General features: G+C 26.1%; 3 protein-coding genes across 3 annotated transcripts in view; all 3 read right to left on the bottom strand.

Annotated features, from left to right (window-relative positions):
• The window catches only part of LOC126893864 (uncharacterized), a 56296-nt gene that overhangs the window by 23999 nt on the left and 8522 nt on the right, over positions 1–23775 (bottom strand). The window lies entirely within an intron of this gene.
• Positions 10–14066, bottom strand: LOC126893863 (uncharacterized). The gene is made up of 5 exons (XM_050664388.1): positions 13879–14066; positions 7914–8631; positions 4138–4417; positions 1370–1725; positions 10–286 (listed from the first exon to the last, which is right to left on the bottom strand). Exons 1-5 carry the CDS (start codon positions 13981–13983, stop codon positions 156–158), a joined length of 1590 nt encoding a protein of 529 aa, XP_050520345.1. The 5' UTR covers positions 13984–14066; the 3' UTR covers positions 10–155.
• LOC126893875 (uncharacterized) lies at positions 18706–22772 on the bottom strand. The gene is made up of 2 exons (XM_050664415.1): positions 22439–22772; positions 18706–19026 (listed from the first exon to the last, which is right to left on the bottom strand). The coding sequence occupies exons 1-2, from the start codon at positions 22731–22733 to the stop codon at positions 18881–18883; spliced, it is 441 nt and encodes a 146-aa protein (XP_050520372.1). The 5' UTR covers positions 22734–22772; the 3' UTR covers positions 18706–18880.

Raw genomic sequence — 23775 nt, forward strand, 5'->3', positions numbered from 1 at the left:
TAAAAAAAAATTTTATTTCAATAATTAAGTGGTAATTATTATACTTATATTTCAAATAAAACTGATATTTCATTTCTCTAAAACAAAAATTTCAAGAAAATACAGTCAACTTATTATTAAATATTGAAACAAAAATCACATTAACTAGATTGAATTTAATTTTTTATAAGTAATTGAGGACTGATTAATACAGGTAGCAAACGGTTTATGTAAAAATCAATTAGCTGATTTTCCATATTGTTTTTCCAAAATTCGTCATCACGATCTATTTTTGTATATAACATTCCTAAGAAAATCAACATTAAAATTAACAAAATAATAAATTATAGAAATTAATATTTAAAAATAATCTCGTGAAATTGTTTAAGTTTCATTTAATTTTTTCTATATATACAGAATAGAACAGATCTAACTGAGAACTCATATAACTTATGAAAAAAGTGTAAAATGTTATGTACATTTTACACTTTTTTTTTTAATCAATATTTACAATATAGAATTATATTTAAAATATGTTTTATGTTACTTTTCGCAATTACAAAAAAAATATTTTAAAAATTAATTTTTTTTTAAATTTGAAGATAAGTTTCAATTTTATTGATAAATTTTAAAGAAAAATGTTAATACAAAAAACTCTTTTAAAGATATTACGTGAGTCATAGTTAGCCAATCACTCTGTACATTTATTTATTATTAGAATTTTATAAACAATTATTATCATGCATTACAATTACAATTCTTGAATTTCCTTATGATTATAACTTTTTCATTTATAAATATTTCAATATTAGATTGTACTAGACAATCAATTTGTGTCTATAAGCATAATATATTATGTACATGCGTAGTGAAGAGCAAACAAGGTTTGGCGTTTTTCAATTTCTGTCTTAGTATTTGGGGTTATATATTTAGTCTTGGTTTTAGTCTATTATAGTGTATTATTGTTTTCAATAGCTGTTTTATTTGAAAGTCAAAAATTGACATAAAATAGAAAGATTAAAATATTACTTATATCCGTCTTTAAAAAAATTAACATAAAGTGCAATCTCACATAATAAAATACTCCCATTGTTTCTATAATAAAAGTAAACTAGAATCAAATTCAAGAAAGAATAAAACTTTCCCCAAAATAATCCGTTCTTGAACATTTGACCATAAAATCGGAATCATTAAGGAATCCTGAACTTTATTTAATAATGTCTGTAACTGACTACCAATCAATTATTTAAAAAACTTTTCCCAGCAGTGCGTCATGATACTACAGGTAATTCAACCCGAATTCAGATGATTTTTTAGCAACTTTTTTTACCATTAATTAAAAATTAAATTTCTAATATTTTGTTATACAAAATCCAATCTATAAAAATACCTTTTTGAGTCCAAATAATTAAATAACAATACTGTCTTTTTGTTATATGCAATTCTCCTTGTATTTGATAAAAACAATCAGACTGGGGTTTAATTATAAGATTTCCATTATTATTAATGTAGAGGTATTTTATAATATATCTTTTAATAGCATCTTCAGGAGGCATGTATTTGGCGTTAAAAGGACATTTCACTTCAACAATACCATCCTTTCCAATCAAACCATCTGGACTTGCAACTAAATAGTTCAAATTTTCATCAATAAATACACCACATGGTTCAATCTTTATATTCATTTTGTTTTCAAATTCATTTATTGCTACTTTTTCGTAATAAATGCCATAATTTTTGTTGTGTCTAAAAATTAAATGATAATGTTTTTAAAAATAAAAAAAATATTTATTGTATTCATTAATGCACATACATCTACAGAAGACGAAATACAATAAGAAAAAAGACTCTTATTAATATATACTGTAAGAACATTTATTACTATATTCTTACCACTTATATTACACACGTTTTATTTCTATTTATTTAATTCGTAATACATATTAATTAGCATAGAGGGAGATGCTGATGTGACAATTCTACTCGTCTGTAGTCCGGAGCTACTGACGTCGAACTAACAAAGGGCAGTTGTGTTTGAGTGGCCGTTATAGACATAGTTTTCAATATTATTACTTACGTCTTATTTATATTATTTATAACTTAACTTGTTTTATTCAACGACCCGTCTATCGCCAATTGTCATCATAGCCAACCAACTCCGTCTCACTTGGATATACCTACTAACCAACTGTACTAGGATTCAGGTCAGACGTATGTACAATTACATATAACTTATATTTACTAAACATCTAAAATATAACTTTACTTTGTCGTTGACATAAAACAATAGTCTAATTTTATTTAATAATCTATCCCCTGTAACTAAGGTACACGATTGCCTGTGTCTCCTTCAGGCAATTAAAACTCATTTAAGGAGATAGGGACGATATTTGGGCAGACGTCGGGTAGCTTCCGATTCTTGGTTTTGACCAAGATCCTCAACTATTAAACAAGCCCCTAACAATACATATACGAATAGAAAAGATAAGTAAAAGCAAAACAAAAATATAGAAGATAACAAAGCTACAATATGAAAAGAGAGAACATTTAAATAAACTATTGGGATCCAAAGCTTACATAACATACTTAATAAATATGAAACAATGTAGTACGATTGTTTAAAACTTTATTTTTTGAAATGGTGATATACATATTTATATAATTGTCGTACGTCGGTAGTGCCCCGACGTAGACACAGCAAGTAATACACAAATTAACTAATGTTTTTGACGACGAGTTCGTCGTTTTTAGCTCTTCTCGAGTTCCCGTTGGATACATTGGTCAGCTTCAATCCCTCCAATTAGTAAACTACTTAAGAGGTAGAGTTGAGACCCATCAGCACGGTCTAGCTCAAAAGTAGTAGACTGAAGAGTGGCTTCTTTAAGTCACCAGCACAACTACCTTTTCACTATACCTACTAAAGGATGGTTAAGCCCAAAAATTAGCTAGCACGCACACTAAATATTAAAATCGACTAAAAGATCAACAGTCCAAATTCGACTTTTGCCACACAGACACACACAATTTCAACAGTACAGTGGATATAAAATATTTACACTAAATGCAGGTTTTTAAATAGTTATTTTATTTAAGAAACGAAATAAACACAAAGTCAAAATGTATTATAAAAATGTAACACAAAATAAATTAAATCGTACAAAATACAAAGTTACTTGCGTCAAACGTCCTGACCCGTAACTCGACGTTTCTTTGTCAAAACCTCCAGGTCCCCTATACTTTTCATGTTTCCCTTTTATATTCATTTTCTCACCATTATTAATTTACTTACCCTGCATTTTCCCTTTATATTACATTATTATATTGCTTAATTAAACATTATACTAGTAGATTAAATCAAACCCAACTCAACGAATAAATATTTAGTAGATTTTTAATAAGACCCAGCTTAACATTTTATGATAACATAGAATCTAAAAATTTACTATGAAAAGAATCGAAAATAAAATTTAGAGAAAAATATCCAAAAAAGATCCAATTGCACAAAATAATATGTTACGCCTATAATTGAAGAGAAAACACCAGGTATATGATGAATAAACAATTGGTTTTATTACCAAAATTGAAGCATTATGTAAAATAGATGATAAAAATATGGCTGAGGAAGAATTGTATAAAATGTAATAAAAGTTTTAAAGTTGAGTATTGCTAGATACATAGGAAATCTTGAAAAACGTAATTTAGATGAGCTAACAAGAAATTAAAATATGAGATCACTATGTTTTTCTATTATTTTCATTATTCTCAAAACTCTCGAACTCATACTCCAAGAGTAATTATTATTAAAAATAATAAATAGTAACTCAAATCCAACCAAACTCAACTACTACTCGATATTATATTTTTTCTTTTCTTTGGAGATATTATAAAACAACGCTTGTAACAAACATAATTTTATTAAACATATAGTACTCAAAAAAAAAATTAAGAAAAAAGGGTCACTAGGTAGGCCCAAGTTATGTTGGGACTATAACTTCATAAAGGCTATAAATAACAGAGGAAAAAATTTCAAGTATGGGACTAAAAAAAGATAAAGAAAAAGGATAGAAGAGTATTTATTCTGTGACAATATAGTCTTAAAGGCTTAAAAAAAATATTTATTCTAGTAAATTTTATCAAATTACTCGTATCATTACTCACAAGTTATTTTCGATTATAATGACTTCATTTTTTTTGTTGTTGTGTGTTATTTTTTTCAATATTCTCTCTCCAGGCGTTGTTGGATTTATTTTACATGCTTGAAAAAAATAACTAGCCTTAAGACGTTTTCCTTGAATTTTTTCCTCTGTATGCCAACTTCCGCCACTTACAGTATTTTTCTCATAAGTTTCAATTTCGAGTTTATTTAATTTAATACTATTAAGAAAATCATATTTTTTTTTTTCAAAATCTGGGTCAATTTCTTTTTTTTGTTGGTTTGCTATAACAGTATAAAAGAAATAAAAAGTAATTTAATCGAAAATAAAATGGAAAAGTACACTAATACTCAATAAAATTGATAAACATTAAATCAATTGACAAATTAATATAATATTAAAACTCGTATAACAATTTTATACAAGTTTTTTATAAATGACTAAGGATAAACTAGTATACTTTAAGTGTTACCTCTGTAACTTAAAAACAATAATGATACATAAAATCTAATTAAACTATTTTTTCAGTGTCAAAAATTGTACATGATTTTGCCGTATCATTTATTTTAAAATATATTTAATATTTGAATTAAATATATTTTAATTTTTATAAAAATATTGGGATAGTATCAAATTTTTAAATTTTAACCGTGCATTACTGTTAACAACAATTATTTCAATATTTAGTTAAGCTAGAAACATAAAATTACATTTTTAAAATACTTTTAAAATTTCCTATTAATCACCAAAATAATATATTTATTGGTTTAAGCTAAAAAAGTTATAAAAATTCAAATTAGATGACTTTAAAATGACTGTATAAATCAAATTTAAAATCCATGTGTAGTGATTTAAACTTAAAATATAATAATCAAATTTGCAGACACCTCATAAATATAACCCAATGTAAAAACATAATATCAATAATGGTATTTTTTCAAAAAATTTTTTTTTGAAGTGAAACTTCTTTACAGGGGGTTTGAAAAAAAAATATTATGGGACATTACGGTTCGTTTTACAGTTGACCAAAGTAGACATTACGGTCGGCTGTAAAGTATATTTTATATTATAAAATAGCACTGTATTTTCGAAAATTGAAGTAATTTTATTTAAAATTCATTAAATTTAATTTCAAATAATTTTGATAGTGCATAAAAAAATTTTATTAATGAACATCCGCACACACTCGTAACACGAATTGGTTTTTTTAATTTTAATCAACAATTAATTACGTAATCACCTAATTATCATTAATTAACTATTATCTCAAAAACTAGAACTGTTTAATCTTATACCATTTTTGGATAGTTGTAAGCATAAACGTAGGATAGCCAATTTTTTTTGGCGAGATCTAATTCTAATTCCGACTCTAATTTTCTCTCCAAAACATTATTTCTATATAACAATGAATATAATTGCTAAATTTCTGGTGTGGCTTAATTGTAAACTATGGATTAAGTCCTCTCACTCCACTCCTGATGTTTTCTTTAGCAATAACTTGTTACATAAAGAAGAAAATCTCTTAAGCCTTCTTTAACTATACTTACAGGATAATAATCTGCAAAATTTCTAAAATTTATTATATTTAAGAACAAATAATTCTTAATATTTATTAGNGACATTACCCTTCAAAATTGAAAAAATTTCCCTCGTTCCCCGTAAATGGGGGAAACCTCCAAAAAATTTACAAATTTAAAAATTGTTAATTTTCGAAATTTTTTCAATTTTTTTTACTAAAAACTGCCGTAACTTTTTCAAAAATGAACGTATGAATATAATTTTTTTATATATAGATGCTTGATGTCTTTACCTATCATTTGATATATTTTTTTTGTAAATCTGACACTTAACCTGCCCACAGGGGGGGATTTAAAATGACAACTTTTTCACAAAAAATTTACTTTTTCAACTTAACTTTTGAAAATGTTCCGGAAGGTCTGACACTTTTATATATATCTTAAATTAAAGCTAATGTAATATACTTTAATTTGAAAAAAAAAAATTTGACCTCTGGACTTGTCTTCACGGCGAAAATGGCTACCGAATGCTATTTTCGTGTGAAAATTCTCGATTTTATTATTTATATTATATTTAACTTTATAATGCTATAACTTATTGAAAAGTTTATGGATCCACACAATTTTTTTATGAGAAATAATATTTTTTAATAAACCCTTTTTCATTCGACATACTTTATCTTAATCGAGATATTAATAAGGAACCAGCAGATCAAGTAGCTTTTGGAATAAAACACCAATTTTTTTAAAATTAAACACTATCTAAAGATTTGCATCGAAGCGTTTATTTTTGATAGTGATTTTAATCACTGTCAGATATCATTTACTTGATCCAACTATGCCACGTCACCACTGTGCCGCGACCCCCTTGTGCTGGGTTTTTAATTCTAGCTATATAATAAAATGTCAAACTATTATTTTGAAAAATTTGATGGTGCAAGGTATATACCAAAGAAATGGCTACAAAAAATGTACCCAAAAGATTAGATAATTAATTAATGTGTGATAAATTATAATTATTAGGACAATACAAAAGAAAATTATGTTTTGTTGTCAATTATTATTATTATTGTTATTGTTACAATAAATTCATTTATAAAAAAATTAGTATACAATAAAATAATACTTTATTTTTTTTTTTTTATTGTTTTAACTTGATTTAAATAAAATAAAATTATTTAGGTATTTTTTATAAATATTATTTTCTTATTCGCAATAAATTCTCAAATAATTATGATATTTTTTCTAAAATCACATTCTATACAATATTTTCAAAAAACTCATTGTTTTAAAATAAATTGACTAACTAGAGCTTAAAGAATAACCTAGTAGTTTCACAGTAGTTATCAACTATATATTTTAAAATATCAACATAAGGGAGACCAAGGATAATAGTCATAAAACTTGTCTAGCTAATCATAAAATATATTTTAAATTGAAAATTTTTATTTTTTATACTTTTTAAATTATAATTTTTTATAGGTATTAGTAATAAATAATGACTATTAATCAATTAAAATATTCCATTGTATTTTTATGAAATATTGTAGTTAAGATAAATGTATAAGTAAATATATTATTTTGTTTAAAATAAAGTTTAAACATTTTTTTATGAGATAATCCTTAGTAACTAAAGTCTATTGTCACAAATTATTAAATTTTAAATAAAGCTTTTTTATGTGCTTTATCTATAATACGACGGTTTGATATTTTTTCAAGAAGTAGATAATATATTGTATTTTATAATATACTTGTCACTTCTAAAAAGATAACAGTTACCTTTTCAAAACAAAATATAATAGAAAAATAGTGAAAAACAACCCCCGTCACCCTTACATATTAAACTATCTTATAAAATAGAAAATTACCTAATTAAGAAAACAAACTTTCTTTAAATGAAGAATAACATTTGGACAAATACTTCAGAAGTTATTCATATATCTATACCAAGGTGATAAACAGAGTATGACCAGGAAATTTCTAATCATTAAAAAAGTAGCACCCAATGTGAATATACATATGTAACTAAAAAAAGCCAAAAAATATATTATTTTAAGAGAAGTCGAGTGACTAATATTACAAAAATTGTTTTTTTATGAATAATATAAACATTGAGGGGGTTATAACAAAATTATTATACATATTCCAAAAAGAAAAAACCCCGAAAAAGCTTCTGGTTAATTACTATATGAAAAATTACTATAATATAATATATAAATCAATATAAAAAACTATATGTAATTACAATTACAAATAAAATTACCTTTTTTTATTAAGAAATGAGCTATTTTGCTCAACTTAATTGCACAAGGAATACTTATTTTCAATAAAATTTTCCTCATATAACTTTTAACGCTATCAGAAATTTTGAATCGACTCAAAATTTTTGGATTATCGATAGTTAAAACTGAAGTAAATGATGCAAAAAATTGATCAGATCTTTTACAATTTTCGCAAAATTCATTCATAGATTTTAATAATAATGGATCATTAATATAGTCCAATATATCTTCAAACGATTTATTCTTATCTTTTTCAAGACTCACCATATTAATAACATTCATTGAAAAGTTAAATTGCCATGAGTTAACTATATACTTGCCATAAATAAAAAATGAAATCATTTTTATCGCGTAATCTCTCACATATTTATATATTAATATGAATTTATGATTTGAATGTTCTTTCCATTTCCTAATATCGCTTTTAAAAACATTTAAAATTTGGAGACTTAAAAAAACATGAAAACATTCCAAAGATTCAAGAATTCTTTTTAAATTGCTTAAACTGTTAATTTTTTTTTGTCTACAAATATAATCATCTTCACAGGCTTTTGATAGTAATTCTACATCATCTGGACTTATTAGTGAATAATTGATACTATTTTTATCTTTTACATTAATCCATTGTATTATATCGTGTTCAATTGTACTTATTACATTTAAAAATGAATTGTCGAAAATGGTATTATAATCAGGAGCCTAAAATTTTTGTAAAGATAACAAAAACTATTGTTAATGTATTCATTTTTTAATTAAATATTGTGTTTTATATGAAGTATTTGTTATTAAAACAGGTGAATAACAATGTATACGTATTGACGTCGAAATTCAACGTTTTATAGCTATGTAATTTTAAAAACAAATTAACTTTTATCATTGTAGTGTGAAAATAGAATATACAGATCAATTGTTACGAATAATGAGAACAATAGTAATATTTTTCCTTACTTCACACCCTATATGTTTTTTTTTCTTTTTAATTAAAAAACAACCTGTACAATTTAAATTTACAATAATTTTTTTTTTGACACTTTAAATAATGACATTAAAAACATTAAAGGAAGTCACCCATTGGTAACACATTAATTAGATAATTTAAGTTATACTTTTGTTAAGATTGTATTGTTGGCGTTGTTTTGTTAAGTTAAAATCACGGTTCCATTTTCGTTTAAGTCGACGTGGTGGGTTATCAGGTATTGTAAAAGTATGCATTATTTTTATTAAAGAGTTTGTGTTTGTGTTAAATTTTGAGAGGAATCTAGTGTAGTGTAAAGTGACAAGTTCTTTGACTACTTTAATGTTAAGTTCTTTGTGTTAAGTTGTTGTTTGTTACATACCAGGGCGCGCCAGTGATCATTCTTAATACTATGTTTTGGAAAGCTTGTATTGGTCGGATATTTGATAGATTGGCTGGTCCCCATATCTGGATGCCATAAGACCAGACTGGTCTGATTAATGACTGATAAATGAGTATTTTTGTTTTAAGCGGTAGTTTGGATTTCAGTAGTTGACGAAAGAGATGGAGTCTGCTGTTTGCATTTTTCCTTTTGTCTTTAAGGTGAGTTCCTCAAGTGAATCGTTTGTCCAATATTATTCCTAGGTATTAGGTTTCGTTTTCTTTATTAATTAATATGTTGTTAAATGATATAGCTGGACATTTTTCAGAACGGAGGGCGAATGTTACATGACTTGATTTATTTTCATTAATTTTTATTTTCCAGTTCTTGAACCATGATTCCATAATGTTTACATGCGTTTGAAGGTGGTGGGCTGCTTAAGAAATATTACTATGAGTAGAAAGTAAAGCCGTATCATCGGCAAACGTAGCGAGAAGAGTATCAGTAGTCTGGTGTATGTCTGCAGTAAATATATTGTAAAGATCGGGAGACAGGTCGCTTCCTTTTCAGCAAAGGTTCTAGCTTTCTCTTCGTTTGATATAGCAAGAATACCGTTATCTTTGAGAAGAGGTGGGGTAGTTTTTTTAGTTTGAGTCAGTCGTTTTGTAGCTCTCCATAATGATTTATCCTTAATGTTGAGTGATTGAATGTAATTTTGATATTGGGCTGATTTGAATTTTTGAAGTTGGTTTTTTAGGTAATTAGCTAGTTTGTTATAGAGTTGTTTGAACAAGGGGTAACGAGTGTTTTGCCAAATAGACCTTATTCTTCTTTTCTCACTGATAAGAGCTCTCATATTAACTGGAAGTTTTACTTTGTTTCTACCATTACTCTTACTTAATGAGGATGAACTGTTTGCTGAGTTTTTAATTAGCGAAACAAAGTTTTAAGCCACGTTTTCGATGTCTTCATGGGTTTTAAGTGGAATTTTCAAATTAATATTTTTATTTAAATTGATTTTGAATTTATCCCAGTTAATAGGTCCTTTTGTGAGTGTTGGTCTTGTATTATAAGAAACTTTGCCATAATGAGTATAACAGGTAAATGGTCGCTGGTGATGTCACAAATAATTTTTATGATTGTACTTAGCTGGCTTGAAATATTTGTTACAAAAAATTCGAGTATATCAGGGTTTCGGTTTGCGTGGGTAGTCCAGTAAGTTGGCCCTGTTGGTTAAATAGTTAAATAGTATTTATTATTGATAACTGTAAGCAAATGTTTTCCTCTTTGATTATTACCAAAACAACCCAACCTTGGATGTTTGGAATTAAAGTCCCCACCCGCTATAAATGAGTTACTTAGGGAGTTGAAAAACTGCTGGAAGCCATCTTGACGTATACTATTATAATTTGGAGGGCAATATACCACTGATATAGTGATTGGTATGCTATTGATTTTTATAGACACACTTAAAACTTGTATAGATAGTTCTTGGTACGGACTTATTTCATCGTGTTGTGTGTTTTTTGAAATGTAAATGGTGGCCCCAGCATGAGCAGTGCCATCAGGGTGGTTAGTCTTATACATAGTGTAGTTGTAAATGTTAAAGTAATTATTGTCAGTAAAATGAGTTTCACTTATCAGTGCTATGTCTATTTTGTTATGGTTAAGTACAGTTTGAAATTCATTTTTGTGTGGATAAAGATCATTAGCGTTCCAAAGTAGTATTCTGATGATAGGATTTTAGTCATTTTTTAAAATAATTATATTAATTACAGTGGTTAGTAAGGATATCAAAGGATTAATTAAGGATTTCAAGTCATTTTAGAATGTGGAAAATTGTTTAGTGAGATCATTGTTATTAGTATTAGTTATTTCTATATTTTGTGATTTGTTTGAATAGTTATTCTATCGAGTTACTTTTGAGTACAAATCATGTGTGTTCGGTTCATACGCATTAATGTTTTCTAATTGATATTTATTGAAGTTATTGAATCTAAATGAGATAAATATCAAATGATTTGAAAAATGTTTTCTAACTCAAAAAAAATGCAAATTATCAATTGCCACAGGCGGATGCGAACCTCGTACCCTTAGCGTGAAAGACACAAGTGTTACCGATTTGGCAACTGTTCGTCGTTTTCGTCACATGATAAAATTAGCAATTTAAGCTAAGTCAAATACAAAAATTACTTTTTCGACTACAAAAAAATTGTAATAAGTTTAATTTCTTATGTCTTATGAACTTTATTCTATGTCAATTAAATTATATAATATTCATGAAAGTCATTCCCCTGTGTATTCCCCTTTTAAGATATTTTGAAATAAAATAAAATACAAATCCCAGAATTTTAACTCAAAAATAGCAAATTTTTGAATACGGTAGTCATTTTCAACAATGAAAATTAAAAAATTTTCATTTTATAGTACATAAAATAAGCTTTTATTTGATATGTGTTTAAAGGACGCAGTATTTCCGAAACATTTTCAAAAATTAAGTTGAAAAAGTTAGTTTTTGTAAAAAAGTTGCTATTTTAAATCTCCCCAGTGAGCAGGTTAAGTGTTAGATTTTCAAAAAAATGATATCAAATGAAAGGAAAATATCTAAGATTTTAGTGTAAAAAATTTTTTGTTTATTTGTTGATTTTTGAATAAGTTATGAAAGTTTTAAGAAAAAAAAGTGAAAAAGATTACAAAATTTACCAATTTTATAATTTGTAATTTTTTTGGAGATTTCCCCCATTTGCGGGGTACGAGGGAAAATTTTTGAATTTGTAAGGGTAATGTTTTCAACTAAATACGATTTGTGATCTTTTGACTTATTGTTGAAAGAAATCGGTCCAGTTAGAGCTGAGAAAAAGTGGCAACAGACATAACAAAAAAAAAAGAAAGCACATCGTGATAAAAGTAATACCTTCTCAGCTTCGCATCGAAGCTAAAATTTATAAGGTACCACAGGTATTCGTGATCGGATTTACCGTTCCATTACCCTTGTAAATATTATTAGATATCAACCAGACTGTACTTTATTACACCTCAGCAAAGAATTATTGCGTTTATTATTTTTATATCTCCTTGTCTTTGTTGTTCTAAAACCTCGGACTCTACAACCCCGACAGAACTTCGTTGCTCACAATTTGACCAGATCACCAAATATCCAAACCTTGGTCAAAATACCCATACATTCTTACAACCTTTTTAATATACTTTTATTTTGTTATTTTAAATTATAACACATTCCCCGAGATCCCTTTCTATTTCATTCTATTATTGTCACTGCCCAATACCTCTAGCCACCAATACTTTCCTTTACTTCCCATCATACTACCCCACACTATCCATTCTCTTTGTTTATTACCATCGTTCCTTTCTATCTTTTATTTTTGTTTATTAGACTATATATATAGGGTGATCAAAATCTGGTAAGACACTCATTTTCTCAGAAAATATTAAGAATTTTTAATTTTATTATAGAGAAAAAATATCAAGTTCAACAACTCTACAATAATATGTAGTCAAATCATTACTTTTTTCGTCCCTTCAAGGATAAAAACCCTTATTTATAATTTTCTTAAATGGGAAACCTTATTTTTAACTTTATAATATGATAGAAAAAAAAATTACAAACAATTTCGTTCTTATAATTTATTTTATAAGATTAACCGTTCGTCCGTTACAGCTTGTTAAAGTGATTTTAGGCCAAATTTCTATTGTCATTTTACTTTATTAAATACAAAAGTCATTATTTTTATTTGCTGTTGCATAAACCAAATTTTATTGATCAAGTTATGACAGGTAAATTAGCTATAAAAATTTACTACGCACTAAATGAATGATAACAATAATAGATTCCAACCGGGTTTGCGGTGTATTATTAATAGCTAAGTCTATGGTTTTGTAAGACTAAAGGATCTAAAAAAATACCAGTTTCACTGCCACCGATATTATGAAAAGTAATAAATGGCAATATTTTTTCTGGAAGTCAAAAACATTAAACAATTATATAACGTGAACGGTTGTTCGGATAAAAAAAATTATAAGAACAAAATTGTTTGTAATTTTTTTTTCTATCATATTATCAAATCAAAAATAGTGGTTCCCATTTTAAAATATTATAAATGAACATTTTTATCCCTGAAGGGATAAAAAAAAATTTTATTTAACTTTATATTATTATAGAGTTTTATTAACTTATAAATTTTTCTTTTTACAAAAACTTTAAATTCTCAATAGTTTCTGAGAAAATAAGTGTCTTATCAGATTTCGATCACTCTGTATATACAGAGTGTTCACTAAGTCAGGAAACGGGTTTCTATTGTTCTCATTGTTTGTAACAATGAGAACAATAGAAACCCGTTTCCTGATTTACTGAACACCCTGTATAAGTAGGTCTTAAGTAAGTAAAAATACGGGTTTCTATTGTTCTTATTATTTATAACAATTGACCTGTTTCTTTACTTAGTGAACATTTTGTATGAAAAAAAAGGATCCCTATACTTAATTATGTTCCATACATCCCAAAATCCCAATTGTGATAATAAAAAGAAACTATCAATTTTAAGATATGGAGAGATTAATAATTACTAAACTTTATATCATTTATACTTACTTGTATATCTATTTCATCATATACTGCGAAAACACAATGTGTTAAAAGAAGCATAAAAAAAACAATTTTCAAAATATCAGACAAATGAAAATTATTACTAATCATTTTTAAATTTATTTTTAAAGTACAAATATAATATGATGAATATTAGACTGAAAACAAACGTTTCTAATGTTTGAATCAAAACTAACAAATGAATTCATACATAATACAAAAAAAATGTATTATTTAAAAATATTTTTAATATTAATATAATATTTTAATTCATAGCATTTTTTTTCTATTTTAAACATATTTTATAAAGCAGTTAAACGAACAGTTTTTCTGAACAAATTTAAATGATAAATTGAATTATTTTTTGTTAAAATACATTTTTCTTGTCATACTATTAATTTTTATTTCTATACCTATATTTGTACAAGTATTTAAACATAATTTCTTAAATTCTACAACAATTCAGTGTTAACCAGATCCTCCATTTTAAATAAAAAAGACTGCTGAAAATTAGGAGTGGAATTTCAATGTAAATGAAACTTTTAAATAATTATAATATGATGAGCTCAATAGGAAGAAAAGTGTCATATACACTGATAACATTTGATTGATCCAAAGGCAGCCAATTTGCTTTTTCAATTTTTTTAAGTGCAGCTGAACAGAACAGCATTGTCAACTATATTGACTACTTACTTATTAATTATTAAGCATATTTTTAATCTTATCCATTATACCTTATAAGGGTGTGGACTTTTTTTAATGGCAACTTACTTACTTAACTTGCTAATAATATAGAATATGATCTAATTAAGAAAAAGACAACAAGTTTTGATTCATTACTTCGGAAGTTATACCTATTTTAAAATATATAGAATGAAGGTGGTATGGATAATGTTCTATTTACATTGACGCATTACTTTTCTTCCTGTTTTATTAACTATTTAAATATGTATGTTCTATTTGAAAAAATTAAGTTGACACACCCATAAGGTATAAGGAATGAATTTATACAAAACAAAATAATTAATAAATGCTAATGGCTAATATTAAAAGAAACACTCTGTATACAGTATTTTTATAACTTTCTATAAATTCTCCGTAAAAATTACAATATTGAATTTAATAACTGTAATAAGTATTTAATAATGTATTATAATAAAAATTTAAAACTTGTAGTTAGAATATAATATAGGAAATAGGAGTTAATATTGTTTCTGGATTAATTCCATACGTCATTTCTTCTTTAAGTAAAACACTATCTAGAGATTTGAATCGAATTGTGTTTTTATAATAGTGATTTTAATCACTACCAGATTATCTATACTAGTACTGCCTATGCTTTTCTGTGTTTTTTATGCTCATATTTTTGCTTTTTTTATTCGGTGTCAACCAAACAAAAAACATGCATAATATATCTTTAAAGAGTATATACCTATAAAAAGATCTTTAATGAAGACAATTTTTGATATGGTGACATTGATATGTCCGATTTTTTAGAGTAATGCCTTTAAATAGAGCTAATAAGGGTTCTTTTGATGTAAAATTAAACAATATTAGTCTAATAAAATCTACGTAAAAAATTTACATTAAAAATTACATCATTATAAAAATAATAATACAGTTTCAATTCTGCGTCGGAACTAAAATAAAATTGCAGTTTTATTTTAAGATTATAAGGTGTATTATATTTAAAAACTCGTATTAATACGATGATAAGAAATTTGATAAAGCAATTATCAAATAATTCGTGAAATAGTACACTGAATTGAATAACTTTAAATATTATCTTACTCTCACATGTAATAGAATTAAAACTTAAGTCTATACTTAACTTTATAACCTAAGTCTAAATTAGTAAACCAATCAAATAATTTCTTTTGTATTTATATAAAATTTAATAACTGCAGATACTTTTGGTTTTATTGAATTATTTTGTAGTAGTACTTTAAACTGCTTTAAATAATCTACAGTACAGTCGCATCTAACCTAGATCGTAGGTCGTCCTTCTGATGTTTGAAAAGACTTACGCCACATATCTTAAAGGTCTTTGCATAATGATAAAAATATTATTTGATATTTCATGTTGACATAATCAGTTATAAAATACAACTATATTGTAGTAAAAATGTTATAATAATTACCCAAGCAATTGGACAGTGTCTCTCCACTTGACGACCAAACAGTCTCTGTTGGAAATAGTGTGGGCCATTGGAGAACACTAGTATATTGTAGTTTTATACATTTACTAGTAGTAAATAATAGTATTGTGCAAAAAACGGGAATTGAGCTCACATCTACTCTAGATCACACTATGGATGACTGAAAAGACGCAAACCACTTGGAAATATTCTATTGTACAGAGCAGTAATGTTATTTAGAATCTTATTATTCGTTTTACAAATATAAATGTGTTAATATAAAATACTACACACAAGGTCAAAGAACATACCACAAAAATATACAAAAGTCATACATAAAGCCTCAAAAGAGTATTGAATTCGATTTTAATCTTAGGTAGATTTAATATAGAGTTGTACTTGAGAATAATAATACCCGAATTAATATAATAATAAGAGTCGTTTAGTTTTAAGTGCGTACACAGATGCATATGCATATTGCTAATACATGATACATGCAGTTCATCTTACAGTAGTGCTAGAAATCACAGAAACTACATTAGATGAACTGAAAATTATAATAAATACTCTAAAAATAATACAATACCCGTAAAGGACAACATAAATTTGGATTAAACATTAACAACTTTTAAAAAAATACCAACGGCTTGGAATAAGATCAAATTCATACTAAATTTAATTTCTAAGCGTATTTATTCATGTTTTGTATTATCAATCATAACACTTGTTATCAGATTATAATTAAAGAAATAGGAGTGCTTTGCTTTTGGAAAAATCAACAATTCCTTTGTTGCGGATAGATTGTTCGTCTTTCATCGACATTAACACTTCTCGGCTACACTAGTAGTGACTAATTAGCTCAAACGTCCCTACAACCTAACTACGAATATGCGGCTTACGGGTGTAAACAGAACATTATAACTAAAATAAACTTATGTTTATTTCAATTATATGTTAATAGAATACCCGTTGAAATTAGTCGACATTTTACCCCTCTCACGGCTACTCATTCTTATTCATTAACTTAATTACTTATCGCTATTACTATTATAATTAGTAAAATAATAAACGGAATTCTTTATACGCTCGCTGACTTCAACTCACCTTACTTGGAGTACAAGTCAACAACTCTTTAGATCCAGTCAGGTTATAATTACACATAATATTTATATACAAATAAATACTTATAATCGTTGTTAATTCAGAGTTTGTATTTTATTGGTCATCATACTCCTAATAGTCTTTCTAGTGGGATGAAAATTATATAGGGCCAGCGTAGCTTCGTTTAGGAACAGCATAGCCAACTATTAAGATTCAAGTGAAAAAGCACGTTGTACCTTCTAAAAATTATTGGAGCGTTTTTGTGTTAGTGATATTATTAACTATTATCATCTATATTTGTGTAATAAAAATTGATCATTTTGATTAATAATATTTAAAATATATTTGATTTAACTTTTTAGCCATTTTTGTGGCTTTTGAGTTAAATATTTTTTATGTTTTTACTTTTAAATTCATTTTTAGTTTTAAATTATACTCGTCCCAGCTATGCCGCGTCCTTATTGTGCTGATTTTTCAAAAGTGCATTTAAAAAGCTTTAATTTTATGTTGGTTTAAAGAATTTAGACGTTCTGCAACATTTTTAAAAATTATTGATATATGTAGGTGATCTTCTTTACATACTGCCTGTATTTAGGTTTCCGTTGTATTGTTATATATATATATATCATATCAAAAGGAATCATATTGTTTTTTGTGATTTATTGAAATTTCAGAAATATTTATTTGTAAGATATTTAGTGCATTTGGAAAAGTAAAAATATTAACTAAAATTACTGTTTTCAATGGCTGTCTAATTCTGACATATTTTTTTAGATAGCAAAAATTTAGGTAATTTTTTCAATTTTTAAAAAAATGTTTACACTTAGTCAAACGTGTAGTCCTTTAACTCAAGAATCAGACTAGTCGATTCAGTGAGAACTGACAATTTTTATGGATAAACACATAAAAAAAACCAAATTTAATGATAATACTTTAATTATGAACTAGTTTGTAAGATGTAACTCAGTTAATTTTTGGGTTGTACTACAAGCTTCCATTAAATTCTGTATAGAGTCAATACATATTAAACAATACAGCATAGAAAATATTAAAAATTAAATAATTCATATTTAATGTTTCATATTTCATATTTCATGATTTTTAATTATTTTGTAACTAGAATTACTTAAAGAAAATGTTCGTCGAGACACTTTTTTTAAATCGTATATTTCAATGAAAAAGCTTAAATTTAATGTAGTTTTAAACAGTAAGACTCTATTAGAATATTATCGAAAATTAAAATGAAAAAAAATGTTGATATGTCGAATAACTATTTGTAACAGCTCTTCTACTGTTCCTATATTCCCTATTCTTGTAATATTTTTAAGAGAAATGTTTTCAACCTAAACTAATGCAAATGATTTTGATGGATAACTGTACAATATTAGCCCAATAAGAGCTGCGTAAATGGGGTCGACAATATTAACATTTTACATCATTGCCAAAGCAATATAGTTAGAGCTCCACAAAAAAGCTAAAATAAAGTTCCTACTTTACTTATAAGATATAAAGAATGAACATGAAGATGACTCAATCATTATAAATTGAGAAAAACGTATTACTAGAAGAAACGAAAAATAAATTCTCAATATTATTCTGATTTTTTTATTAAGTTGCTTACGATAACAAAATAAACTTGTATATAAAATTTTCACAAATTCAATTTAATTACATTTCAAATAAATATGATTTTTTGACTTTAGTGAAACAAAAATTAAAAAAAAAAAATTTATTCAACTTATTATTAAATATTTAAACAAAAAAACATATTAGCTAGATTTATTTTCATTGTTTTCAAATAAGTGAGGATTAATTAGTTCTGGTATCATGCGATTTTCATAAAAATTAATTAGTTGGTTTTCCATATTATTTTTCCAAAATTTGTCATCACGTATTATTTTTGTATAAATCATTCCTAAGAAAATTAAAAATAATAAATTGTAGACTTTAATAATTAAAAATATTCTTGTGAAATTATTTAAGTGTCTACTTATTTTTTAAATAAATAGAATACCATTATATTTTTATCTACAATTATTTGTATACATTACAAATTCAATATTTGAATTTTTATATATTTGAATTAATATAAGTTTGTTGTTTGTATTATCTATGTATAAATATTTTTTTATCTATTAGATTATATTTATACGCATAATATATTATGTACATGTGTAGTTATAGGTGAAGCTAGACCAATGCTTTGACAATCTGTCTTGGTGTTCATCTTTTTTTGCTGATTCATTCTTGATCTTGATTTGGAGTTACTTATCTTGTCTTGGTTTTAGTCTCTTCTAGTATTAGTGTATAATTGATTATAAATTGTTATTTTATTTACGAAAAATAATATTAAATAATATACTTAATATTCTTTTAGTTTAAAATATGAACGATAATTGTTTTCATATTGTCCTGATCCTTTCGTTTCTTAGACGTTTATCAGTAAAATTATTATTTGTTAGTTGACATTGACAGTTGAAGATCTCGCGAAGTCGTATTTATGTTTTAATGTTGGTCGTACCAGGGTACCTATTGATCGTATTTGGAATTGTTTTACTGTACTAAATTGTGTTACTCATTTTTTCAATCTTATAAAATAATACTTAATATGTCCAAGGTACGCTGTACTTTCAATACAAAATTACAAAAACATTTTTTTTTTTTTTAAAAGAAACCCATTAAATAGAAAAAGTTTAATATACCGTGTGTAAATCTGTATTCTTAATAGAAAATGGCGAGTTATAAGATATCAAACAGCACTTACAAAAAAAAAAAAATATTAAAGCTCGTATTGAGTAATTCTAAAACGGACTTATTAGCATTATTTTTTATTAATTCGAATGAAAACTAACGCATGTTGGTAGATGAAGGTATGTTTGAATTTCATACTATTATTAACAAGCATTCTTATCAATTTTTGTCTTTATTGATAAAAAAAATTCATGATTTTTTTACAGTCTGACGAAAATTGAATGGATTGTGTCAAAAATAACTACTTTTTTTGGAAGGGAACAAGTTTTAGAAGAATAATAAATACTACATTTTCAACACATAAGATAGATACATCAAATCATAAAAATCTAAAACTTGTACCAATTACTCGATATTGTAATACACAAAAAGGAGTAAAAATCAAAGTGAATTCAAAAACTTACAAGATGATATCGCGGATATTATGTCTAGTTACATAATGGATATTCTAGAGAAGTACAATTTATTTAGTAAAATGGTTGCTTTTTCAGGAGATAACTGCAATACAAATTTGGTGGCATCGAAATAAAAGGAATCAAACAATTTTTTGCAATTATAAATGAAAATTTAAAAAGTCAAATATCACGTATTGATTGTGTGATTCATTTTTTACAAAAAAAATTGCAAACTAAAACGGATATTTTTAACTCAATATAAATTCAGTAAAAGTTTTTCGATAACCCTACCCCTATTGCGTAGACATATTGTAATCAAAGTCAATTGAAAGTAGTATGTGATATAATAACGAGAATTGAATGTGAAAATATTTCAACGAGTGAAGTGTATGAAAAGCTAGATGTGGTATGTAAAAAAATAAAAAAAAAAACAAAGTAAAAATTTGTTACATCAAAATAAACTTTACTTATTGAAAAATTTTATAAAAATAAGATTTACAGTAAACATAAGTATATAGACAAATTTTCTTATCTTATGTAGAAAAATAGAGTTATCATTTTGAACAGTTCAAAAATTTTCGTTAGATTCAGATATTATATATTTTTGCTTAGACAAACAAGAAAATATTAAATATTTATTTAATAATAAAAAAGTGAATCTGGATTAGAATTTGAATGGGGATAAGTTATTTATTGAATATAATCATATAATTCATGTCATACAAGTCAAAATTATAGAGTAGAAAAATTGTTCATAAAAAGTCGCAGAAAAGTGGTTTGATGTATTTCAAATACAAGAAAAAAAATAATACTTCTCTCAATAATTATTGAATACTCATTGGCCTACCTAAAAAAAATGTATATGTAGAATAACTATTTTCAAATGTATAATATACCGATGAAAAAAACTGTTTTAATATCGAACCCATAAGATCAATAATTATTGTGAAACATCACTTTAAAAATTTAACTTATTCACAATTTTAAAACATTTCTTTTGAAGCATTCAAAATTGTTGTATTCAATAAATTCTTTAGCGAAGAAAAAAAATAATGAAAAGTGTAGAAAAATCATCATCAAATTCATGAATAATGTAAGTAGTTGAATAAATATTGATATTGATTTAATAAATATTGATATTGAATATTGATAAATATGATGATAGTAAAAAAATATTGATGCGTAACGGTGTACCTATTATTAAATAATTCAATAATAAAAAATAAATTATATTATTGTTAGTAAAAAAGAGTATTAATGTTTTGAATTAATTTGTTATATTTATAATTATGTTATAAAATGCAATTTTTTTTAAGAGGTTGAGAGTAAAAACTGGTATGTTTATTTTTCTTTAAAAATAGTGACCCTTTATTGGTCTAGTCATAATCTTGGACTTGAAAAATATAATTTCACTCATCACTATACATGTGATTTGTTTACACATACCCTTGCAATATATTCATTAATTTTTCCCTCACTAATTGTTTTTTCTAAATTATTTTACGATATAACGAATAATCAGAAAGTGTGTTTAATAATTAATTTTCAATACATTTTTTACAATAGAAGACAATAAGAACCTTAGTCCATAGTAGATATTATGGAAACAAAATTTATACAATTATTGTTTTATTTGTACATTAGTTTCATGATCATCCTTATATTTTTTTATAAATATACTAGAAAAGAAAAAGAAAGGGTCTCATAATTTTTGTAAATTTTCTATACGGAGATTGGATCCACAATAATTAGTAACATTGGATTTCTGTGAAGTTCCGTTAAGGTAGCTTTATTGGGATGTTGAGAGTTATCAGAAAATAGAATGATTAAAAGATTCCTTATATCCATGTTTAATAAAATTAACAGTGCAATCTAAAATATTAAAATTTTCCCATTGTTTCTACAATAAAAGTAAACTTGAAACAAAGACAAGGAACATTAAACATTTCCAAATATTACTCATCCTTAGACATTTTACGAAAAATTCAAAGTGTTTTAGGAATACCAAACTTCCTAATCAGGTATTTCAAAATCCTTCTCGATACTACCCCATACTACTAAATTTAATACAGTCTGTATTAAACTTATTTTAATAACTTTCTTTTATCATTATTTAAAAATATAATACTATGAAATCTGATATTTAAAACAAAAACAAAACCCAATTATCTCTAGAAGTACCTTTTTGAGTCCAAATTATGAAATAACAATACTGTCTTTTTGTTATATGCAATTCTCCTTGTATTTGATAAAAACAAGTAGAACTGCGTTTAATTATGAGATTTCCATTTTTATTAATGTAGACGTATTTTATAAAATTTTTTTGAATAGCTTCTCTAGGAGTCATATCTCTTGCCTTAAAAGGACATTTCACTTCAACGATACCATACTTTCCAATCAAACCATCAGGACACGCAATTAAATAGTTCACATTTTCATCAATAAATACACCACAAGGTTGAATCTTTAGATTCATTCTGTTATTAAATTCTTTTATTGCTTCTTTTTCGTTGTTTATNGAGAGGGCGTTTTGCTACATCTTATTTTTATGACTGATAACGTCTCTCGCACTACCACCACCGGTTGTGTGAGCGATTCATTACGTTGGATGCTTACGTGCGTAATTTTTGTGACTCGCCTAGTTATTATCGGTTCTTGTGTGACATTTTTTGCGTTTTCGCTGCCATCCTTGTTCGTTTTGTTGTATGGCTCTACGGTGCTTGCGAACGCGTAGTTGTTAAAAACGCTTATGTATCACCCTTGCGATTGTCGCACCTTTGTGCGTTATTGTTTTATCGTTCCTGCGATAGGCTCATGCACTTATAATATAACGATACGCTCATACTATTCGCGACATTACATTTTGTCTGGTTCAATGATCATGCCAACAATTTCATTCGCATCAACCATTCATCATCAGTATAAATAAGTAGTTATTAATTATATTGTTTTGTCTTATTTTTATCTTATTATTTGTTTTATTTGATGCATTGTTGCGTTAGCATTAAAGGCCCCCCTACCCACATTGATATATATATGATATTTTAGTTTATGTTAAAAATACAGTTTATTGTTTTATATTCTTTCAATACATTTACTCATGATATAAATACTCCAGAAACGAACAGTAACTAACCCGCTCATCATTACCTCCCGGTACGTTCAAACATTTGGCCCTTCCAACTGGGATATTGTTATAGTAATCATGCCAAGAAAAAGTGCGAATACCGAACACGCGGAAAAGAACAAGGCGCTTATTATTGCCCGCTTATCACGCGATTATGCTCTGAAATCAATTAAAGAAATCTACGCAGTCGCAGAAATGGTTAAAAGTGACCCATCACTAATGTCCGAGTTGGAATTTCGTTCGCGCCAGCTAGATTCCCATGTTACGCAATTTCGTGAACACCAACATTCTGTGATTGAAGCTTTGGTTGACCAAGATATGGTCGAAGAATTCGAGTGTATTGATTCTCCAGTTACCGATGTAATAGAAACGCTTATTTTTTAAATAAATT

The sequence above is a fragment of the Daktulosphaira vitifoliae genome, unplaced genomic scaffold, assembly GCF_025091365.1.
Source record: "Daktulosphaira vitifoliae isolate Bord-2020 unplaced genomic scaffold, ASM2509136v1 Scaffold_1, whole genome shotgun sequence".
Classification (NCBI taxonomy): Eukaryota; Metazoa; Arthropoda; class Insecta; order Hemiptera; family Phylloxeridae; genus Daktulosphaira; species Daktulosphaira vitifoliae.